This window comes from Prenolepis imparis, unplaced genomic scaffold (genome assembly GCF_030444845.1).
Source record: "Prenolepis imparis isolate NDT839.2.m4 unplaced genomic scaffold, iyPreImpa1.0 SCAF_1, whole genome shotgun sequence".
Lineage (NCBI taxonomy): Eukaryota > Metazoa > Arthropoda > Insecta > Hymenoptera > Formicidae > Prenolepis > Prenolepis imparis.
Genome location: NW_028141159.1, coordinates 17098284 through 17123440, shown reverse-complemented (window position 1 = coordinate 17123440; position 25157 = coordinate 17098284). Strand labels below are relative to the sequence as shown.

Sequence of the window (25157 nt, the reverse complement as noted above, 5' to 3'; positions counted from 1 at the left end):
TAAATTCCTTAGGATGCCCAAATGAAGTTTATCTCATACTATATATCTGTTTAATTTATAATGATAATTACATCACTTACCAGATACATCTTTGGGTCCGTCATCTGCGTTCGTCTGTAGGTAGGAGGCCAAGAGCGTACAAAATGAGAATTACTATTGCAAAGGCACAACCCCCCAAGATTATTAGACTGAAGAGAGATATAAGCAAATACAATATAATTTTAATGATTAGAGAGAAGATCCATAAAATGCAACTGCATGCCACATTGCAGATTGCTTTCAATCCCATTCTTTCAATACTGTGAAGTTTTATGCATATTTTGAAAGGAAACAAAATTCACGTCTCGATTATAACTCGATTATAGTTATGTGTAAAAAAAATCATTTTTTCATTGTTTTACTTTTAGTTTCATAGAAATATTCACGATTTCATTATGCAATTTTCATAAAAATTATATACGCATTAAATGATTAAGTCGATATTTGTATAAGTCTGTAATTTTTATAAAACGATATTTTTATATTTTTGCAGATTTATCTAGCTTGTCATATGTTTATAGTGTGTGTACGTTTTATAATCGCCAATCAAAGATTTGGATTTTATTTTTAATCACTCATTGTCAGTGATAATCTGTTCATTGGAAGATAATTTATAATTTTTGCAATGCGCGATATTTATAGATAAAGAAATAAGCTTTCTTCTTTCAGCACCGATTCGAGTAAAAGAGATTCTTTAGCTTAATATATTTATTTATTCGTTTATTTATGTTTCATGCACTCTCTCCGTTTTTGTAAACATGAGCATCGGAAACTAGCGTATGATTTTTTAATTCCGTCGTTTGTTTTTCCGGATAAGTGTCGCGCTTATAATGGAAGAAGATTTCAACGTTGCTGTCGTACGGTTTGACGAATGGACAATTGATTTTCTCTGCGGCTAAATAACAGGCGCCCAATGCCGACGTTGTCGTCAAACGCAATAGACTCAACTCTTCTACGATGCGCCTGTTGTGAATTTCATTCACGAAACCATTCTTCATGAATTTCCACGATTTCCACACGGATCCGACGCAGATCACTTTTAATCCACCGTGAGCCAACTTAAGGTCCTGGAAAAAAAAATGAGCGAATTGTTGGTAAGCCTATTTTATGATGAAACCATTATGCAATTTTACATATAAAAATAAATCATCTAATTGTTAGTAAAATACTGACGTTGTGCGCCTTTTTCGAGAGAGCAATAATGTGCTTCGCCAGAAGATGTCCAGCTTCCTCAAAGATCTTCAGGCAAAGGGGATCGTCTCTCTCGCAACCGATCGCGACTTCTTTGGCGAAACCGGCGATGACACTCTTGTCAAAGTTCGCGTAGAGATACGGCAATATGCCATTTCTGTCAGTCACGTTGAAATAACTTCTCATCGCCGGCCATACGTAGCTTATGGATTCCGGTGCTTCCGTGAAGCCGTCAATATCATCAAATACGTATTTGCAGGCGCGATAAGCGATCCAATAAGCTTGAAAAATTAACAAGAGAAAGCGATTAATTAATTACAGCTTATGAAAAATTAATTGTAAATTTATCTAGATTTTAAGTCTAATTATATATGTGTGTAATACTTTTTTATCTCTATAATCAGATTTTTAATTAAAAAAAATTTATTAATATTATTTATTAAGCGTGATTTATTTTGAAAATAAATTCTCTCAAATACATACAAGGTAATATAACTATTAAATGCTTACAAATAAAGAAGCAAGGAAAAGAGAAAGCTAAACAAGCCTGTTGTAAAGGAATACAAAGTATGACATAGATTTTATATGCAATAAATTTTATCAATAAATCTTTTACATGGATATAATGCCTCTTTCTCTCTTTCTCTCTCTTTTACATATAGAGATAAGTACTCGAGTCTTTTAACTTTTCCACAAAATAAATAAAGTTGTGTTAGATAACTGCCAATGCTTTAGTTTCAGTATTATATTTTATAACAAAAGAGAAAAAAAAGTTCACAATTTATTCAAAGAATTTTTATCTAAAATCAGAGAACTCTGAAAGAGATAAAATTATATTCAAAAATTTTATTTTTTAGAATAAAGATCAGTTTTAAGGCTATTTGTTAATGTAAAGCTTTTGTGCCTTATTTTAAAATTTACTTTTCATTGTTCTTTTTGCAGTAAGAAAAAGAATACACGTACCACTTCCCTCGTCGCCCATCATGTGTCCCCATCCTCCGCATACGTGAGTCTTTTCGTCAGGATTGATAAGCAAAGCATTGCTACCAGTTCCGGCAATAATCACAATTCCACCGGATTCCAAACCAGTTCGAAGACTACCAAGAGTATCCGAACTGACCACGTAATCCTTAGCAGAGTTTGGATACTTTTGCAGCAAAGTTTCTACGAGCTGACGATTAGTGGTTTCTTCTTCGCAACCACTTAAACTGAGCCCCTACCAATGAAAGAGATAATATTTTAAACCTTAATAATAATTAAAGATTATTTAACTTGAGAACAAAAAGTATAAAATAATATTACGTCTCGCTTATCTCGAAATCATCATTACGGCACATTTTTATTTTATTTTTATTATTTTAATTATAATTATAATTAAAAAGTATACATTTTATATTAATGTGATAGTATGTAATATAATAAAAATAATTATCTACACTCACTACACAATCTAAAGGAACTGTTTCTGGTATATCTAGTGCTTGTTTACCCTGCTCGATCATCGCGCTGAGTCTGGCAACTGTTTCATCTATCCCAAGTTGCTAGAAGAAACAAATTTTTTAGGTCGATAATTTTCTCCAAAAACCGAACAAAATGGCATTTTTTAAAATTATTTATATTCTTTTATTTTGAAAGCGCTATGAACTCTCAGCTCCGAAAATTTTGTTAAAATTTTCCATCGTTTTTTATGTGTCTCATCGAGATTTATAATGTATTTTTTTAAAACTGAACTCGCAGCACTTTAAAGATATAAATGGCTTATTTTGTATAATTTTTTTTCTATTTAATCACCCAATGATTAGTGTTCGGTCCTTTAATTTCCGTGAGCCGCGTACCTTTTCCATCGAGTATTACAAGTGTAGAGTGCGTACCACCTCTGAAAATTAATTATTTTATAAGAATTATTTAGATTTATGTATATACGTAGATATATATACAATATTTTAAGTTATGCAAATTCTACTGAATATATTTCATCACATTTCATGAATATTGTACTATATCTATTTTCCTTTTAGATTATTCTACATGTACAGCGTGATAATTTATAATCCTTTCTCCTATTTAAGTGACTCATAATTGTGAAGAATTGTACGTAATAGTGAAGAAAAGTACGTATCGAGAGCTATCTCGGTTCAGTAAGAGATGCATGTGACTTATCAAGGCCCACAGTTTAATGTGTGTTGATTGTTGTTATCAAATGTCTAAGCTCTGTTTCTCTCGTTGTAGAAATTATCGCGTATTCACGTTGCTGAGAACATTTTTTTTACTCTAAAGTTTGCATTATTAAAGCCAGATTTCTGATTTTAATATAAAATATTATTTTAAATCAGATGAGATAGAAAGATATATCAAATTCGTACTTTATATTGTTTAATGTTTAGATATAATCGGCATGTAATTTTGCTTTTACTTTATAGATTATGAATTGCGAACTTGTTATACTCCGATTTCTATTTTAATAATCCAGGAAAGTAATAAATTTCATAATGACAATTTTGCAAATTAAAATATAATATACAAGACGTTTTTATCTTTCATACATACACGATGTTTTTTAATATTTAATATTTTAATAATTTAATATATAATAATTTAATAATTTAAGCGGAAACAGCCACTTTAAATTTGCGTAATCGCGCTACGATAAGATATGGATATCATAACAAAGGCGAAAGCGAAACTTTAAATCCTCAAAGAGCATCATGTTGACTTGTAATAAACTTAAGAGTACATTTATTAAAATGTTTATATATATTTATTATTATTTATTGTTCATAGTCCTTGCCTTTCAGCTTAGAACGGACTTCCGGTTACAATTAATCACTATATTTTCTCCGAATATATATAAACATTTATTAATTATAAAATAACTAAATTATAATAATCTCAAAAAGCTGAATCTGAATCTAACACTAAAACTAAATGCAATAAAATCAATGTTTATATATACATATGTATATATATTTAGTAGAATTTTTATTTAAGATTTAATTATATAAAAATTAAAAATATTATAAAGCGCGCCTCATTAATTTTCTTACGCCATATATTATTTAATAAACTGCAATTAAAAAATGCCAAATTTACATAAAGAAAGATCTTCTCGGAATATAAAAATTTGACGTAAAATATAATAATATTAAATTAATTTGTACAAATATTCTCGATCAAACTCAAAGATAAAATTATATTTTTTGAATAAACGTCAGACTTTATATGCGATGTTGGTCCATTGAAATTAATTTGTGTTCGGCCTTGACAACGTATGACGCGCGATTGCTTATTACTTATTATTTATTACATATGATATGATCTTATGATATCATTCGCTCGGCACTCGAGCAGTAAAGTTGCAATATGATATAATCCATATATTTTGTCAAATTATTATTCGAAATGTGATCAATTAAAATTAAAAAATAATTCGCTATGATTATTACAATTGACGATTAATCAATTTTCGATAAACAACATGTTAATTATATCGATGACAGATCTTTATCGAAGCACATATATACGCAATCATTTATTATTTCAAATAAGAATCGAAGCAACAAGATAAAAATTATAAATTATTTTTCCGTTGTGATCTCTTTACAAATAATAATTGATTCTGTAACAATGTTTTGGAATCAAATATATTTTGATACTTCAAATTTTTTGTCGTTCTAAATGTAATTTGTCATTCGGATTAAGATCGCATATATTAACAATAAAATGTAAACGATCAGTCAAAGATCAATTAAAATAATTAAATTAAACAGATTAAAGTAATGAAAAGTAATAATGTATCAATCGCTTAATTAATAATTAATATTAAATTCAAAATACAGCAATGAATTAATTTATCTTACAAGATGTTTAGCGCTCATTTTCGTATATTAGTATATATAAGATATTATTATTGTTTATATCGCGAGTTCATTCAATCGAAATCATGTAAACAGTTGGCAAATCTAATTATATTCGCGAATATTATAATCCGCAAGTATTTATCTTTAATTTTAACTTGTATATTTATTCAAATGCAATATAGTTAATGTTTACAAGGAAATTGAACTTACCCTTCTATGCCACCGATTCTAATACTTTCGGAATATTTCAGTTGATCCTGCGCGAGTATCGCAGCTTCCTGCACTAGGTCCGCAGGCTCCGTCATTTTTGTCAGCTCCCTGAGATCCCTGCGTAATTGAAACTCATCTACGATCTTCTGCTTCTTCGTCTTCGCCTTCGTCTTCTTGGTCTTCCTTTTTCCTGCCATTTTTTAAAATTGTTTTTTCAGATTCGCGCGACGAGAACTTTTTAACTCTTTTCGGACGTTTTGCAGGGATTTGACAGGATCTGGATGAAATAGGATAATTTAGGAAAATGTATACGAATTAAATTTATCACTAGTTAGTTAATAACTTTATATAATTAGGAAATTAATCAAGTAATTAGAAAAAATAACGCTCTAAATAGCATGATTTAAGATATATTTGGAATCAATTTAAAATTTTAGCCATTTCAGTTTTTTACTATTTGATTTTCATAAGATTATAATTCAAACTGCACTGTTTAATGTGCATTTCATATTTAGCAATATTAATCTTTAACTATTTTTACAACATTATAATAGTTATATTTTATCTCTAGTGATACTACAATCAAATCTAATCGTTAATATTTGCTGACTTAATAAAGTATATTGTCCTTCAATTTGTAAATCATAACATCAACAAATTTAGTAGCCTTATCTGAAATAAATAAGACGAATAAAATAAATTTTCTTTATATAGATAAAAAAATACAGTAAAGTCTCGATAATTTTGGTTTCATGAAGCGGAAACAGGAAAATTTTGGAAAAGAAAAACTCAAAGATATCCTCATTATAGCGTGATCAAATATGCCTTGTGCACATGGAAATGCCGTCCCACATGTGCAGATTAGTACTTTCACTATAATCAGTCAAGTGTAAATTAGTACAGATCCAGTGGACCATTATGACATAAAGAATTGATCTTAGTAATCTTTGTGAAAGTACATGTGGAGGGGTCCCAAAATTAATGGGACTGAATTTAAGGAGAGACTCTACTGTACAATAATAAATAACATAATTATTATTATACACACAGATATACAATTTTTCCCCATTAATTAATTTTTGTATTCTAAAATGCTTTTATCGATTTATCTTTTTTGCCATGTGATAAATTCGCGAACGTCAATGTTTTCTGACAAATATACTTCCTCCATTTGAATGTAATAATTAAATAGTTATATATCCTTGAATTTTATATAAGACTAACAAAAGAAGAAATAACACATCAAATTAATCTATATTATAATATAAAATTATTATTATATGTATATGAATAATATCCTTTATATAAATTTAAAAGTAAATTTTTAATTTCTAGTTTTATTTTTATTGTAATTCTAATTTCTCGCGCTGTGTATGTGTGACATAGAAGAGAAAGTACTTAAGCGAGTTGTAGAATAGCTATGATATCTCGATATAAACTTGAAATGATTTTTTTCCTTGAAAGTTTTTTTCGACTTATCTCAGCCTGAAGCAAATCGGCCAAGCTTGGTGAAAGTATTTAATAAAGTCTGTTTGCGATTTTTCGGCAACGTCTCCGGGTTCATCATTAACTTACTACGAAATTCCCGCTTTTCCTCGACGAAGATACAGGATACAGGTTGGAAAAATGTTCAGTGTTCGGCATGCGTGCCGATGGTGAAAAACATTTTCACGCGATTTGCAAAAATTCCGTGAGAAATTATATTTTTCTGAACGGAGTGTGCGAGTCCAGCCGTGGGAATGTCGACAGCAATAATTGCCGATCGATATCTGCAGCGGAAGAGAAAACAATCGACCGCACCACGCGACGTCACTGCTTTCACTGATCGCGCAATCTCGCAGTTTTTGCGGCGTATTCTCTCTCGAGGGTGAGAGGATATATACAATATATAGATGCTGGATGGAGCGCTATCATTGGCCGTGTTCCAAAATTGACTGCCAGTACTGGAAATCTATAGTTCACGTCACATATATTATATCACAGAGAGAATTGTCTCTTATGCTACGTATACACGGCGACACCTAGAGCGGACACTTATTGTCTCTAGAACAGTGTCTTTATTGTCCACGCATGTATTGCAATTTTTGAGATAGAAACACTGCAACTCGATCTGACGACACAGCTCTCAGCGCTGTACACATGTCGACACTTATTGTTAGTGTATACATTCGATCTAGCATAAAAGTGTCGCCGTGTATACGTAGCATTAGAATTTACCCTGAAAATCATGGTAATCGTGGGACAATATGGTATGGAAACAAGTTTATGAGAATTTCTCTGATTAATATTAATCACAATAAACATAATAATATCTACACGTTCAAATATAAAACATGTTTGAGTAATTTTACCATGCAGTTTAGTAAAATTAATCAAACATGTTTTATATTTTATTGTGACATATTATTATTTTTATTGTGATAAATATATTAATCAGAGAAATTCTCATAAAATTCTTTCCATACCATATTGTCCCATGATTACCATGATTTTCAGGGTAAATTCTAAGAGAAAATTCTCTCCGTGTAGATTTTCAGTACTGGCAGTGAACTTTGGAACACGGCTTTTGTCAGCTATTGTCATCAAGAATTCTCTGATTGGTTGATGCTATTCTAGTATCATCATAGTCAAAAACATTGATTTCATGTGTACTTTATCGATTGATTTCATATAAATTAAAAAATAAATCAATAACACTTATTTTCAATTTCATTGTTTAAATTTATAAATAAAATAAAAATCTTTTCTGGGAACCACTTACCACTGTATCACTTTTTAATGCTAAATATATCTGATGAGAAATGTTTTTAGTTCTGATCGTATGTAAAAAGAGATAGAGAATTCATTCAAGCTCAAGAATATGTATATATAAGTGTGTCTCTTTCTAATTCTTATCCCGATTTTTTATTCTATATAAAATAGTACGCACGATAATTACAAATAAAAGTTATACATATAATATAAAATTTAATTCTTTATTACACCATGTTTTTAATATTAAAAATGTTATATTTAATTGTCTAAGAAAGTTAATCTTTGTACTTTGTACTTATATTTTATCTCTCTCCAAAAAATTTGTTGTACAAAGAAGCATTGTTTCAATGTATATAAATCTGTCCTTTCTATAAAAATAAAATTATGTGGAAAAAAATACCAGTTTTGAGAATAAAAATTATTACACAATATACAATTTAATTCGTTATTATAGTATATGTTTTAATATTAAAATTGTTATATTTTATGACGCATAATAAACGATAATTGTGTTTTTTTTACTAAAGCATTTAAATATATTTTTTTTAATAGGCTTATATATACACAACTCACATAAACGTTCACAATGACTACAAGATATTTTCAAATAAATGATTTTTCGAAGCATAATATATTATATATCACGACTAAATTATCAAACAAAAGGAAGTTATAAAATTATTTTCTATTATTTTCACCGCGCTATTATTTTGCCGCCAATCTGACATCAAACTGCGTTGCACAGATTCCTAGCAGATCGGTCTCTGCCGCCAATCTGCTATGATAATTCTATACAAATTCTACTTAGTTTCTGCTACTGACCTGTTAACAAATTATGTCAGCAGGTTTTGTAACATTTCTGCCAACATTCTGCTATCATTATTTCATATAACAGATTTTGTATACAATCTACAGTTTTTTTGCTAGCAAAAATATATAGCAGACGTTTGACAAAATCTGTTCAAACAGATTTGGCTGTCTGGAAAGTTTTTCTTTGCACTAAAAAATTCATGTAGTTGCATTAGCTAAAATAAGTGAAATCTGCGACGATTGTGTAATATATACTGAAGATAAAAAAGACAAATTGTAATTAGTGTACACAAATAAAAATGTCAACAAAAAGGCATGAATAATACACAGTACGAAAAACTGAATATAATCAGAAATAAAAATGCAAAAGTGTCCTATCTCAAAAGATGAAAGAGTCTACACGTGATTTAAAGTGTACATGATTCAAGATTATTTTTTTCATTATAATACATGTAAGAATCAAAATAATGAGTAGAAGTTTCGCAAGTTTTATTAAAATTTTTCATATATTTTTTGCATTTTTAGTTCAGTTTTAGAAAATTTATTAATTAATAATATTATAATTTCATCAACAGTTTTCATCAAAATTTAGATAAATTTCAATTAAATAATGTTTGGAAATAATGTAACTTTTAGTAAAATTTTGCAATCTTAAAAGAAAAAAATATTTCGCAAATTTAATATTAGTTCTTAAATATATTTAATTTTTCTCTAAACTTATATATATATATATATATATATATATATATATATATATATAATATTTAATTATACTTTATATTTGATTTTATTTATACTTTCGAATTATATCAGAAGTAACTGAAGTCGCTGCTGCGTTACAAGAGGATGGAGAGAAATATACAATTAAATTATTGTAAAATCTACCATATTTAAGTAGATGTTTAAAGGAAATATTACATTTATATCCTTCTGCACATGCTATCTCACGAGATGTTTCAGAAGATCAAAAATTACATGCGTATAACTATAGTTAGTTCTTCACTCTATATTTTTTAACATAACATTGAAATATTATCAAACATAATATAGATATAAATATGTTTAGAAGAGACTGTTTATATATAAAGATAAAGTATTATTTTATTTAAAAAAACCTTAAGGTTTATTTAAATAATTACAGATATAATTCTTTCATAATATTCCCAAACTAATAAATTTTTAATGCTTGATTATATACACAGTTATATAATATAACACTTTTAATGATTCATTGAATGCTTATTTAGCAGCTTCAATTATTTGTAAATTGTATCTATATAATCTTATAATATTCTTTTCAGAATCATATCTAATACCTGCAGGAACAACTTTATATCTTAATATTTTTCAAGTTCATAGAGAGATCCTAATTTTTGGCCAAATCCAGATGTATTTGATCCGGATAGATTTTTTTTGCCCGAGAATTCCCAAAATCGCGTCATTTTTATTCCTACATATCGTTCAGCGCAGGATTTCGGAACTGTATAAATTATTTAATTTTTGTGTTTTCTTATATAAGAAGTTCTGATATATTTCGATCAAATAATAGGTCAGCCATTCGCTCTGTTGAAATTAAGGACTATGATAGCTCCTTTGATACAAAACTTTTACTTGGGGCCGATTGATTATTTAAAAGATATATTAATAAAACCTGACGAAATAATTCGTCCTGCTCATCCTGACGAAATGATTCGTCCTCCAGCCTCAGTCCTGTTTAATTTGTTATTATACCATATGTTTAATATTAAAATTGTTATATTTTATGACGCTTTGTTATATTATGTAATTGTTATATTATATAATATACCATGATTGTGCTTTTTATTAAAGCATTTAAATATATATTTTTTAATATGCTTATTATGTGCACAATTTCATATAAACACAATAATTACAAGATATTTTCAGATAAAAATTTCTCGAAGCATAATATATTATACGTCTCGAATAAATTATCAAACAATACGAAAGTTATAAAATTATAGAAATTATAAAGTTATTTTCTATTTTTACCGCGCTTCAAGCGTAAAATATTAGCAAATCCATATAGATATTTTTTTTATAATTCTTATTTTATTAAAAATGTAAAATTATTGGCGACTACCTATATTAATATATATATATATATATATTAATTTTTTAGCTTGATGATTTACATACTGACATTGGTCCAATCTTCGGATCGAAAAAGAGATGTATATATATAATACATATATACCTACATCTCTCTTTCGATCCGAAGATTGGACCATTGTCAGTATGTAAATCATCAAGAAAATTCATATAACTTTCAGTGATTTTAGTGATCTCCAAGGTTGACTGCGACAATTCTCTTTCTAATTTTCCCTGTTGAGCACAGAAATATTTGATCGCTGTTGCTTTGTAGCATTGCATAACGTCCAAACATTTATTTGTTCCAATCATATTTAAATTTAAATGGAAAAACTTATTTATTCGTTGTCCGAGCACATTCGGTCGCCATAAAAGTCGGAATTTAACATTTATATAAATAATCAATAGAGAAATACTTATTAGAAAAAAAATCTGCTTTTCGCTAACTGCACCTGGCTCTTATGTTAATTAAATCTAATAGAATTAAAAAAAAAATTAGTATTTAAAAATTCGCAATTGCCTTAAACGTATCTTATGAGTGATTGCTCTTATTTCTGCCTGATTTATTCCATACTCTTTCAAAAACTTCTCGAACTTTTCGAGCTATCTTGAACAAAATTGCAGCGACTCGAATTGATAAACGGCGGTATACATATTTTATATAAATAACTATTTTTGATTAAAAAAACTTATTTTTTTAGATTGACACAACTCAGCGAAAAATTATCGTATTGACTTCTGCAAAAGCGTATATTTTAAAGAAAAAAGTTTGAACTTTTACGCGCTTTTTATCTCATTAACTATGTCAATTAATTACATTCTGATTTTCACTTTGTCAGCTGAACTTTGTGAGCCGAAAATTAAATCATTGCGCAAAGATGCAAAAAAAAAGTTTGACTTTGAATGTTTCCGTTAAAATTGAATTTTGCCTATATGATCGCATCACAATATGAATAATTTCTAGTATATCAATAATTATAAATTATGAATAGTATATAAAAAACTGTGAAATATATAAAAGATTCATCGAAAAGGCGAGTCAGTCGAGTTTAGTAATTGGCACGTGCTAATGCGAACAATCAGTGTTGTAATACATTCATAATCAGATTCCGGGATCTTTTAATTTGCAAATAAATTTTTTTCCACATTTGCTGTCTCTTGTGTATAATTTGCAATAATCTGGCAGTTCGCCGTTTATTATTTTCTGTTATAACCATTTCTACCATACTTTTAGCGACTTATATTAGGTCTAAAAGCATCATTGGTCCACATGATGTAAACATTTCCATAGAGGCCTACTTTAGGTGTATTTTAGGTCAGGGCATAGGTCGCGCGAATCGTCACGGTGTAAACTAGGCTATTATGATAATGTAAGCAAATAAGTTGGTCTCCGAATTTTTTTCACTTGCATATTACTCGCGAGAGCCTGTTCCCCTCCAATATATCAAATTCAACCAATAATTTAGTAATAAAAGCCAGGCAGCAGAAGCGCTCGAGGCAGTCAGAAGTCAATAATTATTAAAAGAACAGTGTGTTAGTTGCTAACGAGAGTCGCAATCTTAAGCGGTAACGCGATCGCGTATAATCTAAAGTCTAAATAATACATGACAAATAAGTATCGCAGTCGCAGACAGAATACCTACTTAATATTGTAATCGTTGTAAATTACGGAGTAAGATTGTGAGTATCTCTTTGTGTATGTTTTAAACAATTTTTTAAATAAAAATACTCTAAAATTGAAATCAAACAACGAGGGCCGTTTCAGAAAAGTTCTAACTTTGCATCCAGAAACGATCTCAAATAACTCGTTTTCCGTGGTTCATCCAAAACATAAAACAATTTATTGTTAAGGAAATGTAATTGTGCTGGAAAAATGCTGAATTTTAGAATTTAGATTCTAATATTAATTATGCAACTTTTGCAAGCATAATCTCAAAAAATAGAACACTTTCATCAAGCTAGAAAATATGCTTAAAAAATATAGATATGAAAATTATACGTATATGTATATTATAGAAATATTTTTGATATTGTAACTCTATATTTGATTTAATTAATATTTAAAAAAAGATTATTTAATTAGAGAGAGAATTGTCATTGTTTCTTTCGTGCAATATTTTGTGCCATGCGTGAAAAGACGGGTAGATACTATAAATTTTTATTAAGAGACTGAACGCTTTTGTTGAAAGCTTAAAAATAACATTAATAAATGAAAATAATAGAAATATTTCTTGTCTGATTGAAGAGAAAAATCGAAAAAAAATAATTTCACATTTTCGCTTTTTTGGTTCTTTTATATTGCCTTTTCCCAGAATATTTTGTTAGATGAATGAAGGAAGCATCGTATTTCACATATCTTATGTTATTTAATCTTGATATAGAATGGATATTATTTTGAAAATTGCAAATTCGTGTAGAACCTGCTTTCTGCGTTGTTTGGACAAAATTCTAAATAAATTAATGAATAAGTTTCGCGCAGTCGTTTTCGTGCAATTTATAGAAAACTTTAATTATTCTCATTGTCAGGATATCTCATTATCAGATTACATACCTAATATATACTTGCTCTTTAAATGGATTTTTATGCAGCAGTCAATCGTGTTATATCTTTTAACTAGTCTTATAATGTCGAGATTACTAATTCAAACATACACATGCAATTTACGAGGGTTAGTCCAAAAGTTAGTTTCCCTATTTTTTTTCTCTCAAGAAACGACAATTACCAGATATCTCGGGCGTCAGAAACTTTTATTTAGGTATGCTGAAAACATTGGTAAAGTTTGGTGCGGAAGCGACTTCGCAGCTGTAAGTAAGCTTTACCAATGTTTTCAGCATACCTAAATAAAAGTTTCTGACGACCGAGATATCTGCTAATTGTCGTTTCTTGGGGGGGAAAAAAAAAGAAAATCTTACTTTTGGACTAACTCTCGTACATATAACATATACAAACGAGGTTCCCCAAAGCTTAACTTTCGATCGATCAAGATTTCAAAATTCTTTGAACTCTGTCTAGTTTCGTTTTTTGACTGTATTCTTAAAACCATAAAGCAAGTTCTAATTACTTTTTCAATTTTCTGGACCTCGGAATATTCGACGTCACCGCAGTGTCGATCGAAATCTACCGAAGCGATTTGTAAAACATCTAACACGTCTACATATTTATATATTAAAATTTTTTATAATCTAATTAAAATATAGTTTAATTTATATTTTTTAAATATTTTTCTAAAAATATTTCTAATGTATTTATTATACAAATGCAAGTGAAATGTTTAATTATAATCAACATTATATTTTATATATTAACGATATAATATAATTAATACATTTCAAGTAACATTTTATTTACCGAATGCATTTAGAATATCAAGGCGATCAATATTATCATAAAGGAAGTATTGCGAAATAATTACTCTTTTGAACTAAGAAAGGAAAGCTGGAAAAATAAAATTTAATTAAATTGATTACCTCGTCACACAATAAGCAATGATCATTACTATATTGTTATTACTTGGTTTTATTATATTGGCTTATAATTATTACGTGCATTATGGAAAAAACGGGCGATTAATCAATTCTATACCTGGGCCTACGGTCATCCCGATTTTGGGCAATGTATTGCTATTCCAAGATAAATTAGGTAAGTAAAATTATTTAATATATTTTTATTAATAAAGAAATCATTAAGAAATTATTTTTTTGTCCACATTACGCATGTCCATATACATATATAGAATTAATAAATTAGATCAATCTCGATGTGGCTTTGGTGATGGTAATACCGATAGTATTTGTTGAGTTTTTGACTCAAAAATGTAAAAAAAGATCTTCATTAATAATTCTTTTATATTGAATTCTTATAATAAATCTTAATAACTTATTCGAAATATAGAGAAAAATACTTATTTTTTTATTACATAACTTTGCATACATAAAATAAAAGTGATTATATTCAATGATAAAATTCTAAAGCTTTGAACTTTATATAATGCTATTTTATTTGTCTTAATACAATTATTTCCGACAAATTACAGCAATTTAAAAACTCTTTTTTTGAACAAAAAATATAATTCTTCACTTTCCTTATGTAATGTATGTTTATAATACTCTCGTACATTTTTCAGAGAATATCTGGAAGCGTTCGTTTATTTGGTTTGATGAATATTATCCTATTTTTAAATTATGGCTGTTCTTTATACCTATTGTATGTATTCGTCATCCAGATGATATAGAGGTAATAAAAAAAAAACATAATCTAGTAGCTATTTTTTAACACAAGCTCAAAATTAAGAAATTTCTTGTTTACAAAGATTAAAAAATTTCTTGTTTGCAAACAATTTTTATTCATAAAAATAGCCTTTATAAAAAAAAATATGAAAAATAGTATGACTAAATAAAAAAGTATAAACGATTAATCGATTATCTGTATATAAAATTCAATAAAATACTTTAAAAATACTTAGTATAAATATTTTAAATCTAATATTTTCTGTGATTTCAGATCATACTCAGTAATAAAAAATACATTGAAAAAAGTTTCATATATGATAATTTTCGTCCTTGGTTAGGATCAGGTCTTTTCACCAGCGGAGGTAACATAATGTAACAATAGAAAATAGAATACCTAAAATAGAATACTTAAATATCTGTATTAAATTTCAAAATAAAAGAAAATAATTGAAAACAAAAAGAGTTTTACTTTAACTCAGTTTAAAAGAAGAAATATGATATAAAACTTCTTCCTTGAGGTCATCTTTAATATAATTTTGAAATCATCAGTATTTTCGTTTAAATGCGGTATTATATATTTCTGACTTGGTAGTGCAATATAATTAGCGTCAAAATGATTTATAATTTTCAAATAACCTTTAAATGGTCCCATACTGAAAATGATCTTTTCTGCATGCATATGCGCATATACATGCTTGTGCGGATACAAGATGTTAAAGAAAGAGAAAATTTACAGGATAATACTTATTAAATCGAGTAAAAAATACTTAGTAAACATAAATAAAAAAATTTATTTATTTAAAAAAAATTAATTAAATTAATTAATCCTGTCAGAATTAAAATCAATTTTTATTTTGATAAAGTAAATAATTTTGCTTCCATTTATTGTATGCAATATAAAAACAAAGGATTATACATTTTCATTCCGATGTTTATAAAAGATGTTCTAAGATGTTCTCTGTGTTTTAAGAAGCAATGTTATTCTCGTCACAGAATTGCACAATTTATTGTATTACATAATTTTGTTTTTGTTTTAGGTGCCAAATGGCATTTACGGCGAAAGATATTAACACCTGCATTCCATTTTAATATATTGCAGCAATTTGTTGAAATTTTAATTGAGGAAGGTAATCGTATGACACAGTCTCTGAAAGATTTACAAGTTGAAGGAATAGTTGACGGAACAGTACAAGATTTATTATCATTTGTCAGCAAATATACACTGAACGCAATATGTGGTAAGATTGTATCCTGCATATTTATCAAAGAAATAACAAAAGCCAAAAGAGTATATCATATTTTCTCTAATCAAACTAATAATTTTTTTACAAACATAATAAATATATTAAAAATTATTTTCTTCGTTAGCAAATGTAGATGCGTACGTAAAATATAGTTGTTTTTACTACAATTACTAAGATTTCTTCTCAGAGATAAATTATTCATTGCGTATATTTAAGTAAAAGTATAAGCAATTGTACTCACAATGTACAATTCAATATCATTTAAATCGACAATAACAATGGTGTATTAGAGGGTGCACACAATAAAAAATAAGGAACAGGAAATAAAGAACAGAAAACAGGAACAGGGAAAAGGAACAGTTCAATATAAAACATAATTTAGTAAAAGTTTTAACGCAAAATAGAGGAACGAAAGAATAGTACTAAAGTGACGTGATAAAATATCTCTATTCTGCGTTACTAAATTATATTTAATATGTTTTATATTTTATATTAAACTGTGTATATTGCTGTTTCTGTTTTTTATTCTCTATTCCTTTTCTTATTTCGTTTCTTATTCCTTATTGTGCGCTGCATCTATATTTGTATATTTTAATATATTACATAGAAATAATCGCCACAAAGTTTTAATCAAGTTCATAATATGTAATTGTACATAAATGGAAAAAAAAAATGAGACTTGTTAATACTTTTATTTGCTTGGCATATATTTTGTAATTTTTTAAAGAAAAATGTAATTCCTTGTTTTAATGAAAAAGTTAACATATAATTTCTTATAACTAGTTTTTTCTGATTTGCGCTCTAGTTACTTTTTGGTGATTAATAAATATATAGATAATGTTATATACGTATGCAATACACTCACCGATACGATGCGCAACAATGGAGCTCTATTGTACAAAGCATTAGATATAAAAACCTATAACATATAAAAAACACAAGTTATATGTATATACAAAATAGTTTTCAAAAGAATTAATATTTGAAATAGTCAATAATGCGCAATTAAACTTATATTCGTATCGTAAAATATATTTAATAAAATTACGTCATAAAAATTATTAAATTTTGTAATTGTTTTTTTAAATTTTTATATAAAATACAATAAAATTTAATTTTTAAATAGTTAAACCATTATAAATTAAGTTAAATAATTATAAATTGTGTAGACAATATTAAAATTTTATACATATATATATATATATATATATATATCTATATATATATATAATAAAATTTTTTATTATTAATAATCTAATTATAATAAAGTTTAATGTAATAATTTTTTATTCTTTTGTTAATTATCTTAAAAATACCCATATTATTTTTTTTCGAAAATTATATGTATATATATATTTTATTTTTATTCCAAATTTATTCTTACTTATATAACTTACTTATTTTCAATTTTATTTTAATAAAAATTTAAATAATAAATTCATATAAATTATATATAATATATATAATTCATTGCATAACAATAATTTTTAAACACATAATTTTCTTTAAAAAAAACTGAAAAATATGTCATCGGCAAATAAAAGTATTAAAAATCTCGTTTCTTTTGTTCATGTACATTTACATATTCATGAACATGATCAAAACTTTTTGGCGATTATTTTTGTATTATGTATTAAAATATACAAATATAGGAGCTGCGCACAATAAAAAGAATAAGAAATAGGAAATAGAGAACAGAAAACAGGAACAGGAAATAGGGAGCAGTTTAATATATAAAACATATGAAATGTAATTTAATAACACTGAGTAAAAAAATTTTATTTCTTTAGCACTATTCCTCTGTTCCTCTCTATTCTGCATTATTAAATAAAGTTTCATGTTTTATATTGAACTGTTCTCTATTCCCTGTTTTTATTCTCTATTATTTCCTGTTTCTTATTTCTTTTATTGTGCACAGCCCCTTTAGTGAAATTTTCGCTAAATTCTTCGTTTTAAAATAGAAATTGCAAAAATATTTAATATTTTAAATATTGATTTATTCAAAAGAAAATAATTAACTATAAGATTTGTTATGTGCTAAAAAACTTCAGTAAAATTAATGTAGTGTCATTATCATGGAATTATATTATTTTGCTTATATACTTGACGTGAGATTCCGTGTGTCTTGATTATATAGAGATTTTATTTAAATAACTATATATAAGATTTAAAAAATTTAAGTTTCTATAAAATCGATGCCGCAATGAAGGAAAAATCAATAACATCTGGCTTCTATAATCCGAAGTATTTTTAAAATATTTCACTATATTGTAAAAATATATGAAAAATTACATAAATAATAATTGTAAAATTACACAATAAATAATGAAAACAGAATACTCTCATATGTAATTATATAACATTTTCATTATTTGTCATGTAATTTTACATTTATTATTTACGTAATTTTACATATTTTTTAGTGTACGTTATATATTGCTTGATATAACTTTGACAAATACACATTTGTAGAAACTGCCATGGGTACACCTTTGCAAGGCCTCGGTACGTTCGAACAAGAGTATCGAAAAGCAGTCCACCAGATATCTGAAGTTATTATTTATCGGTAAGTACTTCAAATTCAATAAATAATTATGTTACAAATATCCAGGATATCTTGGAAATCAATTATTAATAATTATATAATCATGTGGAAGTAAGTAATTATACAATTCAACATACAACTTAAACTTAGGTTAAAGTTATATTAAAGCTGATGATAATCAAACTATTTACACATGAACTAGAACAATGCAAGCGCGCATTATGCGCGTCCGAATTTTTATTACTCGATTTTAGGATTCGATTATTTAGATCAGTTTTACTGCGCGTCCTAAATCTTCCATTGTCCATAATTGTTTTCATTAATTTTTATAATTAGATAGTCGAAAACGATAAAGAATGAGACGATATAAACCTGACTATAAGTTTTACCGAAGTGTATTTTATGCACTATATATATTTAAAATATAAAATTATATATATAAAAATTTTAATATATAACTTAATGACTCATTAAACGTATAATGAATTACCGAAATTATTCTTATTTTAATTACTCGATTCCCTGCTTTCTGGGATTCGATCATTTTACTGCGCGTTTTCATATCCAAATTATATTTATTTATGTAGATTTAGATCACCAAAAATCGAACGATAAAAAATTGAACGAAATATATTTTTGTCTCTAACACACAATCAATAAAGTAATAATTATTTCGTAAAGATCGCAACGAAATGATAATATACATATAATTTAGATTCGCATATGTAACTTCAATTCTTACTCGATTTAATAAATATATTACGCGAAAAATGCATAATATAAAAGATCTATTGTCACAATATATATATATATAGTTATACATTAATTGTTAATTGTAATAGTTAAATAAGTCATTAATGATTTTATCATAGAACATAGTTTTCGGATATCGATCGCGATTGCGTGTAGAGTAGGATTTGTTTTTCAATTAAAACGTATAACAGTTTGTATTGCGATGCTAGATCTCGAAATGCATTTTAATGGCGCATTCTCAATCCGAATTTTTTTATAAAACTAGAATTAAAAATTATACATTCTTCATGTGTGTGGAAAATTCTTTTCTGGAATACTTAAAATTAAATCCTACAAATTTTCTCTTTATATTATTAGTCATATAAAGATTATTAGAAGTTTATTATGTCATATTAAATTAGTTTTCTTAGTATAATATTTTTTATAACTTTTTTAAAATTACATACATTATATAATTATAATTTAGAATAATCAGGCCATGGCTGTATAACGATATGATATTTGCGTTAACTTCAAAAGGCAGACTACAGAAAAGAGTATTGAAAACATTGCATGGATTCAGTGAAAAAGTATGTAAAAATGATATTATTTAATATACATATATGTATAGTATATATCCTGATGGAAATATTTTATAGAAATTATAATGAAATCATATAATACAGTACAGCGAATCACATATTGATATATGAATTAATTGACCCTTTTGTAATTTTATTAAAATTTCAATAAAAATTCAGAAAAATTTATTACAAATTTATTTTATTCAACAAATTTTAATAAAATTGTATTTATTCAGTAAATTTCGTGATTTTACCCGAAAGAGATTATTCAATAGACTTCATTATAATTTATTATAATATCTAATCTACAATGTAAATTATTGTTGGATTTAAAAAAAATGTTATTTATAAATAAATACATTCATTGAATATTACACTTTAAATGTTAATTTTTCAAGACCATGCAAAAGATTTTTGCCTTTTAATTTCAAAAAATTTAATGAATTATGTAAATAATAAATTTGTTTAATAAAATTTTTTTAAACAATTATAACCTAAATTAACTTTTAATATACGCTTAACTTAAAATTTTATGGGATTAATTATTACGGCTATAATAAAATTGAATATATACCCATGCATGTATTTTATACTAAAGTTTAAAACAATAAGATACAAGTTTTCCTTTGTACTAAAAAACTCATGTAGTTGCATTGGTTAAAATATTAGATGAAATTTATAACGATAGTGTAACATATACTAAAAATCAAAAAGACTAATTGTAAGTATAGTATACACAAATAAAAAATGTCAACAAAAAGATATGGATAATACACAGTACCAAAAACTGAATATAATCTGAAATAAAAATGCAAAAATGTCGTATCTCAAAAGATCTCAAAAGATATCGTATCTCAAAATTTAATATTAGTTCTTGAATATATTTAATTTTTCTTTAAACGCGCGCGCGCGCGCATATATGTACACCTATATAGTATTTAATTATATTTTATCGTGAAAATTCTGATTTATATTGTAATAAATTCAGTAATTATTCATTCATTTCTATTGTATTTTTAATAAATTTATTTTAATTTTAACAGAATATTTCCATAAGGTTTATATATGTTTTTCTTTTTATTTATAATATATAAATTTCATAATAATCATATATATTATTAAGACTATGGTGTAATTCGTAAATGTTAATACTATATATGATAATATAATACTTGATAATATAATACAGATAGTAAAGAAGATTAATATTTTGTAATTATATAGATTATTGCAGAAAGGAAATTGTATCATAAATGTACCAATTATCAACACTTGAAAAGTTTTGAAAATGACAGAGAGACAAAAGTTGAAGATAATGATGGAGAAATAATTGGTAAATACATATGTAACATAATTTGATTATAGCTTAAATTCGACTGCAATTCTAATAGCGTAAATTATTTTAGCAATATGTAAATAACACATCATACACATATATTCATCATACATCATAATCGTACACAATATGGAGTATATGTATATATATACATATACATAAATGTACATATATGCCGTAAAATTATGTACATCAATCTATTTAACTTTATAAAAGTTATGTGTATAAGAGTTTTAAATAAGATCAATATGTTATTAAATCGAGAAACACATAAAATTTATGCTATGAGATTGATACAATATCTTTATGCTATCAATATCATACATACTGTATATTATTTTTCTTTTATTTAGGTCGAAAAAAACGGTTTGCTTTATTGGATCATTTAATAGCGGCTTCTCAAGAAGGTTGTTTAACTGATTCAGATATCAGAAATGAAGTCGATTCCTTCATATTTGCGGTATATATTTGTAATTAATTTTCTTAGTTCTCTAGATATATATTATTTGGATATATGTATATGTAAATGTGATTATGCACAGGGTCATGATACTACAGCGATAACTATAATGTATGCATTGTTACTATTGGCTGAACATAAGGACATTCAGGTACTTCGCAACAAATAACTGTCGTAATTAAAAAAAAAGTTAATTAATTTTATTAATATTTAATAAATCATATTTACTAAATATCATTTTGATTTGATTATGCTTGTGTAGTTATATGTATATGCTGATTTGACTATGCTTATTATATATATACATAATTATGCTAATATTTATGAAAGCAGTAAAAATATTACACTTTTGCTCTGCAATATATTTTTTTATACATTTCTCAATAAAATTAAAGCATCACTTCGATTCAGTCAAAAAAAAAAGAATAAAATATTAATGTATATAACTTTGTAAAAAGTTATTAGATGTTTCTGGATATTTAAGAATTTAAAATCTGAAAGTCTCAGCTTTTAAATGTTGTCAAGCTCTTTTTTTGACGATAATTCTTCTCTAGATAAAACTTTTTTCAAATTAACTATGAAAAATTGAAGAGAAACTACAATTTTTAAATTATTCACGCAAAAGAAGAATTGTTTTATTTAACTTTACTGTAGATAGTTTAAATGATTAAAGTTTAAAAATATATAGCTTGAAAGCTAAGATAGGAAAAGTCCCCTTTTCAGCATGCATGATTCTTAAAATTGAAGTTATTTTTTCACAGTTGATTTGTAAATTATGTCATCTAGAGAAAAATCATCGTCGAGAAAAGAAAGTGACAGCGTTTAAAAGCTAAAATTTTCCGCTATAAAATGCTTCTAAAAATTGTTCTACGATTTTATTTTTTACAAAATTACACATATTTAAATTTCATCATTTTTTTATCAATTCGAAGTAATACTTTAATTTTAGAATTTTGAAAAGTGTGTATATTAGAGAGAGAAACAATATCAATAAAAATTTTTTAAATATATAATAAATTAAAATAAATATAGAAATTCAGAATTTTTATGTATTACGTGTATACAGAAATATTTCTCAGAACAGTAATAAAATGCACATTTAATATAGGATCGTATCAGAACTGAAGTCGCTACTGAGTTTCAAAAAAATGGAGAAAAATATACAATTAACTTGTTACAAAATCTACCATATTTCAGTAGATGTTTAAAGGAAATATTACGTTTATATCCTCCTGTACATAGTATCTTACGAATTGCCACAGAAGATATAAAATTACGTACGTATAACTATATAGTTACTTCTTCACTCTATATATTTTTGAACATGGTAATGAAATATGTTATCAAACATAATATAGATATAAATATGTTTAGAAGACTGTTTATATATTAAGATAATGAATGCTTATTTAGCAGCTTTCAATTATTTGTAAAAATTGTGTATCTGTATAATCTTATAATATTCCTTTTCAGAATCATATTTAATACCTACTGGAACAACTTTATTTCTTCATATTTTTCAAGTTCATAGAGATCCTAATTTTTGGCCAAATCCAGATGTATTTGATCCAGATAGATTTTTGCCCGAGAATTCACAAAATCGTCATTTTTATTCCTACATACCGTTCAGCGCAGGCTTTCGGAATTGTATAGGTAAACTATTTAATTTTTATGTTTTCTTACATAAGAAGTTCTGATATATTTAGATCAAATGATAGGCCAGCGATACGCTCTGTTGGAGTTAAAGGCTATGATAGCTCCTCTGATACAAAACTTTTATTTGGAGCCGATTGATCATTTAAAAGATATGTCAATAAAACCTGACGAAATGATTCGTCCGGCTCATCCGATTCGTATAAAATTTGTCCCGATCAAAGGCACAATACAAAAATAGGAGCAGTTTATTTTCAGTAAGTATCAAGTATCAAGAATAGTAGTTATATCAAGAATAGAATATAAGTGTATCTCTTTCTAATTCTTGTCCAGATTTTTTATTCTAAATATATAAAATAGTATGCTGGTTTAAGGCGGCAGACTTTTACGACAATACAATTAAGAAGCTGTTGAAACAATATGAAAAATGCGTGGAAGTCAATAATGATTATATAGAAAGAAGTTTTTTGGCTATAATAAATTATTTTTATATATTAAGATCTTTTTTTTATTTCAAAACGGACCTTTACTAAAGTGCATAGTAAAATTAATCAAACATATTTTATATTTTATTGTAATAGATATTATTATTTTTATTGTAATAAATATTAATCAGAAAAATTCTCATAAAATTCTTTCCATACCATATTGTCCCACGATTACAATGATTTTCAGGGTAAATTCTAAAAGAAAATTCTTTCTGTGTACATTTATTAAATTTTTTATATAAAACTTTTATGTGATAATGTGATTATTTTATTGATTAATTCTAAATACATTAATTCTATAAAGTCTGTTGTCACCCTTATATTTCGCAAATGGCTTAAAATTATGAAAAACTGCGAAATATGTGTACGAACGTTTCGAGGGGCTAATTATTTATTCAGTAAATTTCGTGGTTTTTTACACGAAAAAGATTATTCAATAGATTTCATTATAATTTATTATAATATCTAAAAAGTAGAATATCTACAATGTAAATTATTGTTTTTGGATTTAAAAAAAATTTCCTTTATAAATAAATACATTCATTGAATATTATACTTTAAATGTCAATTTTTTAAGACCATGCAAAAATTTTTGCCTTTTAATTTCAAAAAATTTAATGAATTATATAAATAATGAATTTTTTTAAATATATTTATAACCTAAATTAACTTTTAATATACGTTTAACTTAATTTTTTTATAGAATTAATTCTTACGCCTATATTAAAATTGAATCTATCCATGCATGTATTTTACACTAGTTTAAAACAATAAAATACAAGTTTTCCTTTACACTAAAAAACTCATGTAGTTGCATTGGCTAAAATAGGTGAAATCTGTGACGATAATGTAATATGAATTTTCTTGATGATTTACATACTGACATTGGTCCAATCTTCGGATCGAAAGAGA

General features: G+C 26.3%; 2 protein-coding genes across 6 annotated transcripts in view; one reads left to right on the top strand and one right to left on the bottom strand.

Moving 5' to 3' along the window:
* Positions 1-729: 729 nt before the first annotated feature.
* The window catches only part of Nagk (N-acetylglucosamine kinase), a 32406-nt gene continuing 7978 nt past the window's right edge, over positions 730-25157 (bottom strand). Inside the window, exons 3-9 of one of the 3 annotated variants that reach the window (XM_083033533.1) lie at positions 17313-17366; positions 5298-5487; positions 3022-3106; positions 2673-2771; positions 2194-2446; positions 1213-1511; positions 730-1106 (exon numbers count right to left, since the gene is read on the bottom strand). In XM_083033533.1, coding sequence (XP_082889659.1) covers positions 771-1106; positions 1213-1511; positions 2194-2446; positions 2673-2771; positions 3022-3106; positions 5298-5392 — 1167 coding nt within the window. In that variant the 5' untranslated portion in view covers positions 5393-5487; positions 17313-17366 and the 3' untranslated portion in view covers positions 730-770. Of the gene's footprint in view, positions 1107-1212; positions 1512-2193; positions 2447-2672; positions 2772-3021; positions 3107-5297; positions 5488-6868; positions 7458-17312; positions 17367-25157 lie in introns of those variants that run through there. The other 2 variants (XM_083033516.1, XM_083033525.1) reach the window with 2 other exon arrangements.
* LOC145933618 (cytochrome P450 4C1-like) lies at positions 13487-24345 on the top strand. Of its 3 annotated transcripts, none has more exons than XM_083033495.1 (13): positions 13487-14613; positions 15098-15207; positions 15475-15565; positions 16241-16441; positions 18920-19013; positions 20212-20314; positions 21533-21641; positions 21998-22104; positions 22187-22255; positions 23213-23381; positions 23578-23757; positions 23823-24014; positions 24132-24345. In XM_083033495.1, exons 1-12 carry the CDS (start codon positions 14460-14462, stop codon positions 23996-23998), a joined length of 1563 nt encoding a protein of 520 aa, XP_082889621.1. In that variant the 5' UTR covers positions 13487-14459; the 3' UTR covers positions 23999-24014; positions 24132-24345. The 3 variants fall into 3 exon arrangements, with proteins under 3 accessions (XP_082889621.1, XP_082889628.1, XP_082889612.1); XM_083033502.1 differs by having other exon boundaries at positions 24118-24345; XM_083033486.1 differs by having other exon boundaries at positions 13488-14613; positions 24091-24343.

Bases quoted from the DNA above. Each gene is read 5' to 3' on its own strand.
- LOC145933618 (XM_083033495.1), top strand. From the start codon at position 14,460: ATGATCATTACTATATTGTTATTACTTGGTTTTATTATATTGGCTTAT. The intron at 20,315-21,532 runs GTATGTAAAAAT...GTAATTATATAG, and splicing joins TGCATGGATTCAGTGAAAAA to ATTATTGCAGAAAGGAAATT. The intron at 22,256-23,212 runs GTACTTCGCAAC...CATTTAATATAG, and splicing joins CTGAACATAAGGACATTCAG to GATCGTATCAGAACTGAAGT.